The following is a 15,181-nucleotide window of genomic DNA, read 5'->3' as shown; positions in this document are numbered from 1 at the left end:
TAATTACCCAACTGATGGAATTATCTGGATTGTTTAATACCATGAACTATTTAAATTTTTGAAACCATTATCATCATTACTGATACTGTTATATTTGGATGTGAATTGTGAGATTATATGAATGCCTTATAAACCTGAGAATCCCTTTCTAAAGCTTTTATTTTTATCATTTATTGCACACCATGATATTGGCTAGATTTCTTAAACCATGCTGTCAGGATGATATGCAAGTATATGCCATACCCACTGTGGGTGTAGTTTACTAACTGTATTTACATATAGATGGTTCCACAAGTGGTTAATCAACCAAGGAGTTAATCCCAAATCCAACATCACACGTTTATCCTTTTCCTTGATTTTTGAAAATAGTATCGTTAATAGCACTGTATTATAATGATAATAATAGCAGCAATGATACCAAAAACACAAGAAAAAAACAGGTAATCAGACGAGTTCACATAGGTATGCAAATTTCTTTTCACTTGTGGAGCCATCTATGTGTATATGCACTCCACAAAACAATACTACAGAGAGTGAACATTGTCTTAATAATAGGGTTTTCAAGATTATTGAATGGGTTCCTCTTTTTGAGTGTTTTTAAAATTTAAAGTTTTTGTCTTTCTTTGCACAATACCCACCAAACGATTGCTCTTTGTTACCGGGTGGGGGTGGGGGGGGCTAAGGAGACGGTGACTGATACCCAGTGTAGGAGATTACCCCTCTGTAGGACCTCAGCCCACGCCTCAACTAATTTTACAAGGTTTTTCGTCTCCCCCTTCCTTTTTTCTTCTCTTCTTCGTCCGCTTTTTCTGTCCATTTCCCACTGTTTGAGAGCCGTGCTGAAGGCATGAAAGGCTGGTTTTATGTCTCATGAACGGCCTCCGGGAGTCATAGGCATGGTATTCCTTTGGTTAATCACCCAGCCCTTACCCCTTATGGGGACCCTGAGGGATGGACCGTTTCTTTTCCTCGCTTATTTCCGCTTTATCTTGGTCAATAATGATGTTAACCCTTATAATGGGCATTAAGGCTTGCCCCTTCACCAAATCGCCCATCTAAATTTGATTTCATTGATTTTCCGACCCTCGCCTCTCATTTGACTACAGCTCCGACCACTGACACGTACTCCCTCCATGATTTTTTTGACAACTCTATCCATCCCGAATCAACCATCCAGGTCATTACTCAACCTCCCTCATTACTACTCTTCATTTTTATTTTACTTCTCCCTACAATACTACCTCACCCCACAAAACCCGATCTTCCTCCCACCCTCGTTCTTCTACTACTTCCACCTCTGCAAACCTCTTGATTACTCTAATCCAGTAAAGTGGGATCGATTTTTTATGATTCCCCCCTACAGCCCCATACTCTGACTATACCCGTTTCTTCTAACAATGTCTCTAAAAACAAGTAGGCAAAGTCTCCTTTCACAGTCGTTCTGATCGTTCGCTTTTTACCCCTAAATGACCTCACTGGCAAACCTATTCCTGCCGAACCTCACTCCTTTTAATATTTGTACCAGAACTGCTTCCGTCATCCCAAGTGCTTGTCCTATCCATGACAAAAAACTGATTAGACTGAAAACAACCTACTTGCCAGCCTTGTTGCCTATAATGCAGTAGCAGTACAGTGCTACACGATTCCCCCAGAGGATAGCGTAAGTTTTGCACCAATATTGCCAAGATTAGCTGCTGTAGACATGACCTCCCCCAAGAAGTTTAAACTGATGGTTACCTATCCTGTATGACCATATCGACTCCTTTCCTCGCTTATGTCAGAAATATTGGCGTTTTGGCCAACCAGATAAATACTGTCGCCCCACAGCCCGCTGCCCTCTATGTGGCCAACCTAGTCATGACTGTTCAAAATGCCCTGCTCAGTCACGTACGTGTGCCAATTGTGGTGACTCCTATAATGAATTTTATAGGAGGTGCTCTGCCTATAAGCTCTAATGTGAGGTAGCAGTTCTCAGATTCAAGCTATGATGCCAGACAGGAAGCATGGCGACGAGTTTTTTTTCTCTCTCTCTCTCTACCTGAAGACATCAGAAAAGTCGTAGACATGGCCCAAGAAAATGTTCCGCTCCCTCATCCACCCTCTAATCCTTTAATTCCTATTCCCTCTACATTCAAAGTATTTTCCGATATTCATTCCCCCTACCCCTCTTCCTCCCACTCTTTCCCAACACACCCAATCCTCTCCTGCTCCATCTGCACCATTCCTTCTTTGTTCCCCATTATCCTAACCACTCCCATTTGGATACTCACGAGAATCCCTTCTGTCGCAACAGTGCCCTTTAGATCCCTCGCCTCCTGACACTCTTCCTGATACTTCATCAACTTCCCCAGTCCCTTTATTTTATCCCCCGGATTCTTCTGCTACTCCTCCAACAGCCATATCTACCCATATTACCCAATGACTATTTTACAATAGCTCATTCGCTAGTTTTCCTTAAACAATGTTCCTATAGCTTCCCCAGTTACAGATATACACCATTTTCATCCAATCGCCCTATGCCCTTAACCCTTTCCTTTACTAATCGATTTACTTCATTTGCACCCCCTATGTACCCTTTTCCCTCTTAACACACTCTAACCTTTGACATCTAATACACTTTATCCTAAGCGTTAACTTATTTTTTATCCTTTTCGCCACAATACTTTACGTTAGTGTTATAAGGCCTTAGATGACTAACACATTTATATGTTTCTTCCATTAACCATTCACCTCAATACTTTTCTCATAGTGCTGTATGACCTTTAATGTCTGGTACATTTACTTGTTATGACCATTAACCATTCTGGGAATCCGCAAACATCGCCTTTTGAACCAAGACTTGTTTACCATGGGGCTTTGCAAGCATCACCCTATCGCTATATTTTGAGAACGCTGCTAATGACAGATGTTGACTGGGCAGAAAATTTTCAACAAATAAAATCTTGCTTGTCACTGCAGCCATTGCTTTCGCTACGGAGCTTTCTCAATTTTCATAAATAGTGTTTCCTGAAATGCAATATTTTAAAAGTAAGCTACCACTACACATCATTCTGTATTTTTCTTACTCATTTGAGAAATTCAGAAGTGCATTTTGTAGTTAGGGTTTGCACAATCACACATAGTTGCATCTAATAATCTAACCTCCAAATTCTCTATTTTTGTGGTTTGTTCAAGAAATCCATTTTTCTCTTAAAAATGCCACTGCTTATGAGGAAAACCATGTCGAGGCTTCATTATAAAATTGCAGATAGGAGGCATCAGTCAATCAGTGGAGCAAACACCAACAGATGCACATAGCCACATCCATCCTTCGCTTCCAACCACGAAGGTTCCTCATCGTGAGCCAACAGGCAGGCTCTCGGTCCATCTGTAACTCCTCGGGACAGGTCTGATCAATCTATACAAGCTACAACATCCTTTGTCATCCTATTGGTCTCCTTCACCCATGGTTGACTCGGGAAGAGGCAACCTAATGGGTAGGGTTAGCCACAGCAGCTAAGTGCTTGTTTAGCCTGAGGTTACGGCCCCGGACATTCAAGTAACGGGTGCTATATTGGTCTAATGGTGTAGCTGTTGGTTGATATGGCCCTGTACCCTATGATCTGACAAAAGGACCTGTTATAAAAGGCAACTCTAAGACAAAGATAGCATCCAGATTTCACTTCCTTAGAGTATAACTGGCAGTATAAGGGACTTGAAGACATGTAGCTTGATCCTTCTGAGCAGGAACCGGCATCTCCATATACTCTTGTTGCCAGGCCAATCCATCTGCTGACTTCCTGGTCTGACAACTCAATGTCATGTACCACAGCACTAAGGACTGTAAAGCTCTCGGTATCTACAATGTCCTAACCACAAGCATGTACCAACTGAACAGGTTCTAGCAGGCCGCCCAAAGCCTGGACTTCGGTCTTGGTCCAAAACACCTCTAAATCCAAGGGCTTCACCTCATTGCTAAATACATCAGGAGCTGCCACCAGAGATTCGAGAGACTCAGATGGAATAGCAACATTGTCAGCAAAGTCTTGACCGGTGACCTTGATATTGCCTAGCACAGTGACTTTGGATAGCAGCTCTATACATTATCCAGTCCATGCAAGTGTTGAAAAGTGTTTGTGGAAGAACACAGCCTTACCTCACCCCTAAATCAACAGGAAAGAGGCTTGGCAGACACCCACCATACTTTAAAGTACTTTCATTACTAGTATTCATATTTTGCTTTTAGTCCAACAATCCTAGTTAAAATCCCCTAAGTCTCAGGATCTCCCAGAGGAATTCGCTATACACTAGGTCATATACCTTCTTGAGGTAAGCTGTTAGCAGCCCTCGACCAAACTCATGACAAAGTTCCACAATAATTCAGAGCTCTAGGATAGTCTATTACCAGGAGTAAATCCACTAGTACATCTGGCCTCTGGTGCCTTAGTAGGTGGTCTTGAATGTCTTATAAGAATGAGAGCAAGAACCTAGCCTGGTATTCTGATCTGTGTGATGCCACAGGAGTTGCTGCAGTCCCATTGATCACCCTTCCCCTTTCAGAGAGGTATAAAGATGCCCCTCAGCAGGTCAGAATGAATGGTACCAGGCTACCAAATGGTGGTAATTCAACAGGGATACCTGTATCACTATACCATGTCTAGCAACGTGGATTGAGAGAGCTGATACCAGGGGTTAGAAATCCTCAATCTCTTGGACCTTGCAAAGTCCCGGAGGAGGCTATTCTCACTGCTGGAATCAGCTCCTGTGCTATGGGAACCAACCGTTATCTCATAGCCAGCTTGATCACAAGTAGATATCGCGTTAGAGTCTCACAGAACAATGCAGTTTGCAAGTTTGGCATAGAAAACTTCTTTACACTGAGTTTTCAAACATTGGAATGAGCGAACAGAGCAATAAGAGACATGAGGCACAAGCATACTTCAGTCTCATTGCCATTACATGCTTATCAACTGAAGCAACCTCTGCTACTGAAGGGTTGAGTCAGATGTAGATGGTTATCGCTACCCCTTGAAGATGATGACCATCGATCCGGCCCGACCAGTAGTAGGTGTAACCACCCACTTTGATGCTGCTGCTGCCAGGTATTGTCACTTCCATCCAGTACCCCTTCCCCTACCATCTCCATTTGTAAGTAGCACTGCCTGTGGTTTCGCTATCACTATGTCATCGACCAGAGACAGTGACACTCTAATTATGCTATCACTGATGCATGAATTGGTAAAACGTAACCCTTAATTAGCTGTAAGGGAGTAAAACCACAAAATAGAGTTTAGTGGTAGTTAAACTATAGTTGTAGCTGTGTGTATGTTAGAGGTGAAATACTTGTGGACGATCTTAGTGGTTACTTTAACTCGAGGTAAGGACCAAAATACCAAGTCGCCTTCTGAAACTGCCACCTCAGCATTCATACAACCAAACAACAAAGCCTCTGTCTAAGTGACCTGGGATCCCTAGGTCTAACCTTCGTGTAGGCAGTTCAGTTTGGAGCTTCATTGAGTGACGGAACTCTTTAGAAGAAAACGGCGTGATTAACCGTAAAAACTATTAGAACTGATCAGAGATTAACTGTAGTATCAGTACGAAGTTAGCTGTAGATTCCAGTTCGTCTTTCCCCGAAGTTAGTGGGCAATGAACTATAGTCAAATTTTAAGTACTATTATGAAATAAATTTGTAAGTTATTTTTGCACACAGTGTTTAATATTATCTCCAAAGTGATATTGAATCTATCTGATATAACCTTGGATGAAATTACGAGAGTAAGGTACTAACGAAAATTGTTGTTGGGGTTTACTTGAGGCCTAACAACTATGAGGAGGACTGGCATGGCCTACCTCCCTAAGCATGTTTTGACGGGGAGTTATGTGTGGTAAGAGGGTAGAAAAACGGGAGGGAAACATGGTGCAGTTAAGACTTTGATCATTTAAGGATTTTCTAAGTATATTGGAGCAAATTATGACCCTTTTATATTGATTAATAAACTATGGTTTCAGGAAGAGAAATGTACAGTAAAATTTATTCACATATAGCTTCACTAGGCATTTTGTTATCGACTCTTATTATTTATAATGGTAGGTAGGTAGGTAAGCAGGCAATTGGTTTGAAAACCTATAAGACTGGGAACGCAATAACTGAATATTTCTTTTTGTTGCACCATTACCCACAGAACTCTATAGCATATGTCTGCCCGCTTCAAACCTCCAGTTTCATCTCCCTGCAACCTAGGATATGGATAAATATTGTAAGAACATAACATATTCCTGATACACACTATAAGAAAGTGAATAGCTCTGGGCTCTAAGGCATGGGAAGCATGACGTGCATAGATTACAGTACTATCTAACGACACGAGAGTTCTTGAGCATCTGGCAACTCAATGAACGCTAATTTAGAGAACATGGTGTAACAGTGGCTAGGAAACGCGTATACAACACGTCTTGTGTATATTTCACAACATGGTGCAATAGAATTCTCCTTTGTTTTAAGAGCACAATTTTATAGAAGTACAAATTCATCAACGCCATATTGCTATCATCATCATCATCATCATCGTTATTATTTAAATTAACTATATTATTATTATCATTATCATTATCATTATCATTATCATTATCATTATCATTATCATTATCATCATCATTATCATTATCATCATCATCATCATCATCATCATCATCATCATCATCATCATCATCATCATCATCATCATCATCATCATCATCATCATCATCATCATCATCATCATCATCATCATCATCATCATTACTATTACTATTACTATTACTATTACTATTACTATTACTATTACTATTACTATTACTATTACTATTACTATTACTATTACTATTACTATTACTATTACTATTACTATTACTATTACTGTTGTTTCTATCATTGTTATTATTGTTATTATCACTATTATTATTATCATTGTTATATTTGTCTTTATTATATCATATCATTGTAACCATTATTATTATTATTATCATTATTATTATTATTATCATTGTTGTCATTATTATTATTATTGTCATTATTATTTTTTTATTATTATTATTATCATTATCATAATCATCATCATTATTATTTATAATATTGTAATTGTTATTATTATTATTATCATTATTATCATTACTATTAATAATATTGTAATTGTTATTATTTTTATCATTATCATAGTTATTATTATCATTGTTATCATCATCATCATCACTATCATCATCATCACTATCATCATTATTCATATTTTGTTGTCGGTAATAGTTTTAATCTGTTTAATGTTGTAATAGCAATATTATGTCATCGCCATCATTAAAACGTTGGTAATAATACGTTTATATACCATATCATTATCCTGACAAATAGCACGGAACAGAACAAGTCACAATTGTTAATATGACACGATTAATGACAACGGTAAAAAAATAAACCAGATAAGGATCACGATCTTTACCAATACCACCATCACTGAACAAGCATCATTCAACCCCTAATATTAGAATGAAAAAAGGGATAATGATTGTCATTATTATCATTATTATCATCATTATTATTAATAATATCGTAATTGTTATTATTATTATTATTATTATCATCATAGTTATTAGTATCATCATCACTATCATCATCATCACTATCATCATTATTCATATTTTGTTGTCGGTAATAGTTTTAATCTGTTTAATGTTGTAATAGCAATATTATGTCATCGCCATCATTAAAACGTTGGCAATAATACGTTTATATACCATATCATTATCCTGACAAACAGCACGGAACAGAACAAGTCACAATTGTTAATATGACACGATTAATGACAACGGTAAAAAAATAAACCAGATAAGGATCACGATCTTTACCAATACCACCATCACTGAACAATCAACATTCAACCCCTAATATTACAATGAAAAGGGAAAATTGAAGTTTAGCACGTACAACAATTTCCCTCTGTGCAGCTGCGACGTTCCAACGCAGACGATCGTGTACTGAACACGTACGAGGGCGAGTGGACGGAAGAGGGTGGTCGGTGACTCATAGCAGGTATAAAAGCACAGGGAGAGGTTGTGGAAGGCGTTGACACTCGCTAGGCCAGCATCAGGCACAATGCCTTGGATATCAGAAGTCCTTCCGGAAAGTAAGATTTGCGTTTACTTTGATTGGCTGCTTATAATCCTGAGTATGTTATGGGTATTATGTTCTCAGTACAGGGCGGACGAATATACCAAGGTGCAATATGAATATGCCAAGGGAAATCACTGCCAGGATACCCTGCTTTGGAGAATACTAAGGATAAGATTCATGTCTATTTATGATAAAGCCCGTCCTCGATATTAATAAAGTTAGTTCTGATGGACTGCTTAACTCTAGAGCAGTGATATTTGTGTGATGTTGGTCAGACATGTCCCTCATTATAAATATAAATATATGTATGTTGGTCAAACATGTCCCTCATTATAAACATAAATATATACATGTTGGTCAGACATGTCCCTCATTATAAATATAAATATATGTATGTTGGTCAGATATGTCCCTTATTATAAATATAGATATAACTTATTCCCAGAAAAAAGAGATGTAATAATCTAAGTATCATGAGTACTTGGATATGCTATTGCAGCTATTTGCATGAAAACTTCTGAAGGAGGAATTATGAACAGGTACAGTAATGTGATCGACTTAAAACAGGCTTGTGATTGCGATCGACTGGTTGGCCAACCATGCTCTAGAGCATGTATTTTTGGTAATTTTTTTTGAATAGTTCTGCTTAATGGATCATGACAATATTGGTATTGTTAGATACCCCACACTCAAGTTTCCAAATATATATAATGTAATCGTCCCTCCCCTTTAGTATTACTCTTGACCCTGATAGCAGGGGAGGGCATAAAAGTTACCAGGGAAAGTGTGGGATATAATGTGAATAATATATACATAATTGGTCAGTGGGTAATATTTTCTAATACATTTGCATAACAGATCGCATCAGTTTCAGTAATGTTGGATTCCTCTCACCATTTACTATGCAAATGTGTAGTTTTTATTGTGTGGAAACCCCTTCAACCCTTACATTCTTATCCCTGATAGTAGGGTAGGGCATGAAAGGTACCAGGGAAATGTAAATAATACACGGAATCAGTCACTATATTTCCTAGGTAATTTTATGGAATATGTCAATTTAATGGATCGCAGCAATTTTGATATTGTTAAATTCCTCTCACTGTCTACAGTGCAAATATGTAGGTTTTATTGTGGGGTAGAATGTAAATGATATACACAGAATCAGTCACTGATTTGTCTAATGCAGGAGGCTGTATCCCCTTTAAACCCCACCACCCCCATGGGGGGAAGACCCCCCTAACACCTGCCCAGGAAAACAAAGAATCCTCCATGCATTCACAGCAAACGGGAGCGTATGGTTGCCATGCAGGAGTGGCATTGCCAAGTCTGACTGATACTCTCTCCTGCTGTGAATGCATGGAGGATTCTTTGTTTCCCTGGGCAGAGGTTGGGGGGTGGTAGTGACTGATTCTATGTATATCGTTTACATTTTACCCTGCAATTTCTCTTGGTACCTTTCATGCCCACCCCTGCTATCGCAGCCAAGAATGTGGGGGATATGGGGGGTTTCTATATATTTGGAAACTAGACAGGGAGAGGAATCCAATGGTACCGAATTCCTTGCGATCTGTTTGGTGAACGTAATCAAAAAAATTACCAATTGCGTAATGCAAAATCCTTCACGTATTAATGGTAGGAAAGAGCATTGGACAGACTTGGCAACACCTCTCCTGCATGGTGTTTATATGCTCCTGCTGTGAATACATGGAAGATTTTTTGTTTTCCATGGGCAGGGGGTCGCAACCTCCCATGGGTGGTTACAAGGAACACAGCCCCCTGCATTAGACAACACAGTGACTGAATCTGTGTATATTATGTAAATTTTACCCTGGAATTTCCCAGATACCTTTCATGCCCTTCCTTGCTATCGATATTAATAAAGTTAGGAATGTGGGGTTAGAGTGGGATAGGGGTAGGGGTGGGGGGAGTAGCAGAATGACCCAAGCCTCCAAGCAACATGATATTTTGAGGGTAGAGTTGTCAAAGAAAAGGAAAGGTTTTAAGTGACTTCTGTGCAATATGTATAATTAAACGTTATTTAAAGATGGATATATTTTGTATAATTTTGTTGAAAATATATAGGTTTTGTTGCGCAACCTCAATATAGGTTAGATTATAGTTTCAGTGTGTACTGATAGTGTATCACTGGTAGTAATCAAGCAGCTTTGTCAGCTGCAGTAATACCATGATAATGATGGTGGTGCAGTGTTTGTGGTGGTGGTTATGTTTGTTGTTATCATGATAGTATTGGAATTAGAAATCTGTAAGATATAGTAAGATATATTCTTTATCATATTACTTTAAATAGTAATTGGAATTAGGAAGCTATAAAATATAGTAAGATATATTCTTTATAATATTACTTTGAATGAGTATATTCAAAGAAGACCAGGATGGTGTTATTTCTTATCAGCTGTGTAATATCTGAGGCAGTACAGGGGGGGATATAGCAACTGCAAAGTACTTGCTTGCAGGTGAAGCACGCCTAGCAGCTCAAAACACACACATACTCACTCACTCACTCACTCACTCACTCACTCACTCACTCACTCACTCACTCACTCACTCACTCACTCACTCACTCACTCACTCACTCACTCACTCACTCACTCACTCACTCACTCACTCACTCACTCACTCACTCACTCACTCACTCACTCACTCACACTCTCACACTCTCACACTCTCTCACACTCTCTCACACTCTCTCACTCTCTCTCTCTCTCTCTCTCTCTCTCTCTCTCTCTCTCTCTCTCTCTCTCTCTCTCTCTCTCTCTCTCTCTCTCTCTTTCAATATATATTCATGAACCACTTGAAGCTCTAATCTTGATGGCAGTGCATGTAGTAACATAGAAATGGGGTAGGAAGGTTTGGGTTCATACGGCAATCCCTGTGGTTTGTTTAGGGGTTTATGATAGGGTTCATTCCCTTGTTTATTTGTACAACACTGGGTCAAATCTTCCATGGTCAAATCTTGTCTAGGGTTTTTCTTTTTTCCGCTTTCTTTATCATGTGAAATATAATTTGTAGTATTGGTTTTTATATTTCCACTTTCTTTGATTTTTTAATTGCTTGCTGTGAGCAAAATTGTCCTTATCTCTCCACACCCAATACCCTTGATTCCCCACAGGATCCCCCAAGGTTATTAGCTTGAATTGGGGACTTCTTCTCTGATGGCTGTGGTCCTGCTGTAACTTTTACCCAAATATCATTTAGTCTTGGAGTGAAATTTGACAACTATGCCAATTTATAATTTCAATGGCAGGTGGTTGTAGTTAATTATTTAATTATTTTATTATAAACTTTAGATGCATAGCTAATCAAATTTTCTTTCAGTCATATGTTATTTTTCTCATAAGGGTTTGTAAAAGAGCATTACAGAAGAGCTAAATCTGTGGTTGTTTGTTACTGTCCAAGTGCTCAGTTTCTTTTATCTGAATATAGTTCTCTCTTCCTACCACCCTCTCTTTATCTTGAGGTACTGCTAGATGCAAAATACAGTATGACAGCATTTTGTATCCAGATCTCCATTTACTTATTTACCTGACAATACAATGCTGTATGTACCAGAAGATATATCTTTGGTACATATTTTTTTTATGGTCAAATTGATACAACTTTTGGTCCTTTTCAGTTTCCAAATTGCTTTGAAATCTTATGATTTTTCAAGCTTTTTAGAATGTTTAAAATTTTGAAGTGTTGCTCAAGCCCATAAATTTTTTTCTGATATTCTTAAGGGTTTAACCATACCATGTGCATGTTTTTGACAATTGGCTTCATTCAAAGTTACAAAACAAATAGATAATATGGAGCCATTGCATATATTTACTATTCATATTACAGCCCTGACACATCCTTCATTTTACTCTTAACAATGCATTGCACAAACAGTGGTTGATAGGTTGGATCCATTGTAAACATTTTAGACGAAGTAAATACTCAGGCATAGTTTCTATGAATGTATTGAAGATAGCATTGCTCCATTCTCAAAATGCTATCCAAGTGAAGCACTGTTATTACTTAAGTTTCATATGATTCTTCTGTATATTGACCAGCTATTTACTACCTCACCATTTTTAGAATATACTTTATTGATTTTTAGAATTCACTGATTGTCTTGTGTATGACTTGCAGATCCGAAACCACCAACCAGAAGCAAAGATAAGCAAACAGTGGCCGGTACACTTGGGAGAGTCATCAAGTTGAAGGCCAATTACTATCCCATAACTGTCAAGTCATGGGATAAACACTTATTCCATTATGATGTAGTCATTGAGGAACCAAACCGTGGGGAAATGGATATTCCTAAGAAAAAGAAGTTGTGAGTATATGCTGATTCAGTTTCTAGACCTTTAATTGGTAGGTGCAGGTGCTGTTTTGCCAATTGGTTGTCAGATATGTTTGTCTTGTTTGTTAGTTGTTGTAATACCTATAACCATTGTAAGTATGTAAAGGGATTTGTTTATAATGTCAAAGAAGAGCCATAATACTTAACCTGTAGGCTATAGGTGGCATGTATGCACATGCCATGGCTGTTGTGGACCAAAACACAGATGGCATTGTATCATGCCCATTCCCGTGTCACTAGCTCGTCAGACAGAGTTTGTTTTTCTCCAATAATAGTGGCTTCATTTATATGATAAAGATTTTAGGCAGTGGCACCTACAATGAAGGTAAACTGGGTTAAAGTAGAATGACACGAGTCACACTTGATTACCATTAACATTGAAAGTATCAGATGTTAACATCAGTTACAATAATAAGATATTAGAAAGTAAAAGAAAAGGTAAAAATACGGATGTAACCTTTCCTTGAGTTTGCGGAGAATGCTTTTTTTACTAATGCTATCAATATTGATACTTTTATTTTTTTCATAAACGTCATGATTACCATATTGCTATTGACATTACTAGCAGCAATATTAAACACCAGAAAATATTAGCAAAAATCAAGGAAAAGGGTAAATAGGTGAGACAGGTAGTTCTCGTAATTATCTCATTGTTGACGGAGTACTTATGTGGAAAAACAATTGCTAAATTAAATACATAGTGGGCATGGCATGTACGCACAAGCCGTCCCTGGCAGCATGTGGTTAATAGCACACACAGATTCATTACACATGTTTTGAAAATAATATATGAAGTGGAAACAGTTATGATTGGAAGGTAATAGTGGTTGATATGTTAATGAAATAATTTAGTTTACATTAGGAAACCACAAGAGTAGAGCCTGTCACAAATACAGCATCCGAAAAGATAGATTGATTGATGAGGAGTGCCTGTGTATGCATAAATATGGATATGTTAATATATGAATATAAGAGAACACATGAACATGTACACCTCTATAAATGTTGTAAAGTATGAAGTATAATAGTCAATTCTCTTATATCTTTAGAAGCTTCTAAACTGAAGCAAAAGAATTAAATTCAAAAGATTTGTTGTATTTCTGTTCATATATGCAGATGAAATGACCTTAAAAATCATAATTATTGAACGCTGTGAAGCATGATAAGTTATGATGTTTTATGATGTATGGGTTCACTTGCCAAGCCAAGCAGTTGGCTATATCTTCTGTCATGCAGATAGATGTGCAGATAAGATGATGATGATTATAACTTTTTTTAATATCTGAGTGACTTTGAATATTGTTAATACACTTCAATAATCTACGACAAAAAACTCAGTAATATTTTGATTTTTTACCCTCATTTCACTAGAATGATTTTTGATGGCCTAAAGATGAGATATCCGCAGTTCTTCAAGGAATACAATTTAGCATATGATGGCATGAAGTCTGCAGTTGGCCTTGGAAAAATTCCAGAGCTTAGTGATGGTCGTGCGCATCAGGTAAATTAGCAAATAAACGTTGCTAGTTTAAAGTTTCATCTCTGTATTTGGGAATTTCAAGATATTTTTTATTATTATATGTGGGTATTTACCCATTTTGATCCCACAATGATGCTCATCACCTTTTTTTCATACATCATCATCATCATTATTATTATTAATTATTTATTAATTTTTTATTATTATTATTATACTTTTTTATTATTATTATTATACTTTTTTATTATTATTATTATACTTTTTTATTATTATTATTATTGTTATTTTTTATTATTATCATTTTTATCATTTTTATCACCATCATCATCAAAATCATCATCATCATCATTTTTATTTTTATTACTATTACTATTACTATTATTACTGTTACTATGATTTTGACATTGTTATTTTTATCTTGAAGATGAACATTAAGGATATTATTTAAGAATATAACTAAAAAGAAGAAGATTAGAACATTAGAACAAGTCGAGAAATAAATGCAATCCATTGATATTAGGAAACCAAACCTCAATCAAGATTTCATACTTAAAGATTCGTAAGATTTGAATTATGAAATGAAAATTAACATATGGAGAAAATTTTCATGGTCTTATGCATAGAGAAGAATATATATAGCATATTGGTTATATTATTTCATTTATTTATTTTTTTTATTATTGTTTTGTGCAAAGGTGATTGATGTAATTTTCAGATATTTGTGAAAGTTGGAGTATTTTCCTTTTTTCATTGTGAAAAGAGAATCTATGTAAATCTATTTTTTAAACCATTTCAGGTCCATATTTCTGGTGATAGTGGCAAGAAGAGTAGATACATTTTGAAGCTGAGAATTGTGAATACTCATAGTCTTAAGGACCTGGAGGTAGCACTCAAGAAGTGCAGCCGTGCAGAATGTGTAGAATTGCCATCTACGATATTTCAGGTATGGAGAGAGTGAAGTTGCCATTCATAAACCTGGCAGACCAGAGTAACGTAAATTTATTTTTTATAGTTTCTTGCGTAGGTTATCTGCTTTGTTCTTGAGACTCGACTCATGTTATTTAAAGGTTGCTTATTTGATTATTTTGAATACCCTCACCAGATTCATCTTGGTGTACAAAATGTTTTGTCCAAGACTGTGACAGTTTTCCCAAGGAAAATGGGAGTTTTGCAAATCAGTGTATATTTGTGCAATAAAGAATACTCATCTATATTTGGCAAAGGTTTTCCT

The 15,181-nt window shown here is 37.0% G+C and overlaps 1 protein-coding gene across 1 annotated transcript in view; it reads left to right on the top strand.

The window, feature by feature from the left end:
* The first annotated feature begins 7,964 nt into the window (after positions 1-7,964).
* The window catches only part of LOC113827566 (protein argonaute-3), a 58,953-nt gene continuing 51,736 nt past the window's right edge, over positions 7,965-15,181 (top strand). Inside the window, exons 1-4 of the mRNA XM_070136943.1 lie at positions 7,965-8,135; positions 12,257-12,443; positions 13,842-13,971; positions 14,747-14,893. Of these exons, the coding sequence (XP_069993044.1) occupies positions 8,105-8,135; positions 12,257-12,443; positions 13,842-13,971; positions 14,747-14,893 (495 nt within the window). The 5' untranslated portion in view covers positions 7,965-8,104. The remainder of the gene's footprint in view (positions 8,136-12,256; positions 12,444-13,841; positions 13,972-14,746; positions 14,894-15,181) is intronic.

Source organism: Penaeus vannamei, chromosome 22, assembly GCF_042767895.1.
Source record: "Penaeus vannamei isolate JL-2024 chromosome 22, ASM4276789v1, whole genome shotgun sequence".
Taxonomy (NCBI): Eukaryota; Metazoa; Arthropoda; class Malacostraca; order Decapoda; family Penaeidae; genus Penaeus; species Penaeus vannamei.
Note: the sequence above shows the minus strand (reverse complement) of the source record. Positions and strands in the feature narration are given on the sequence as shown.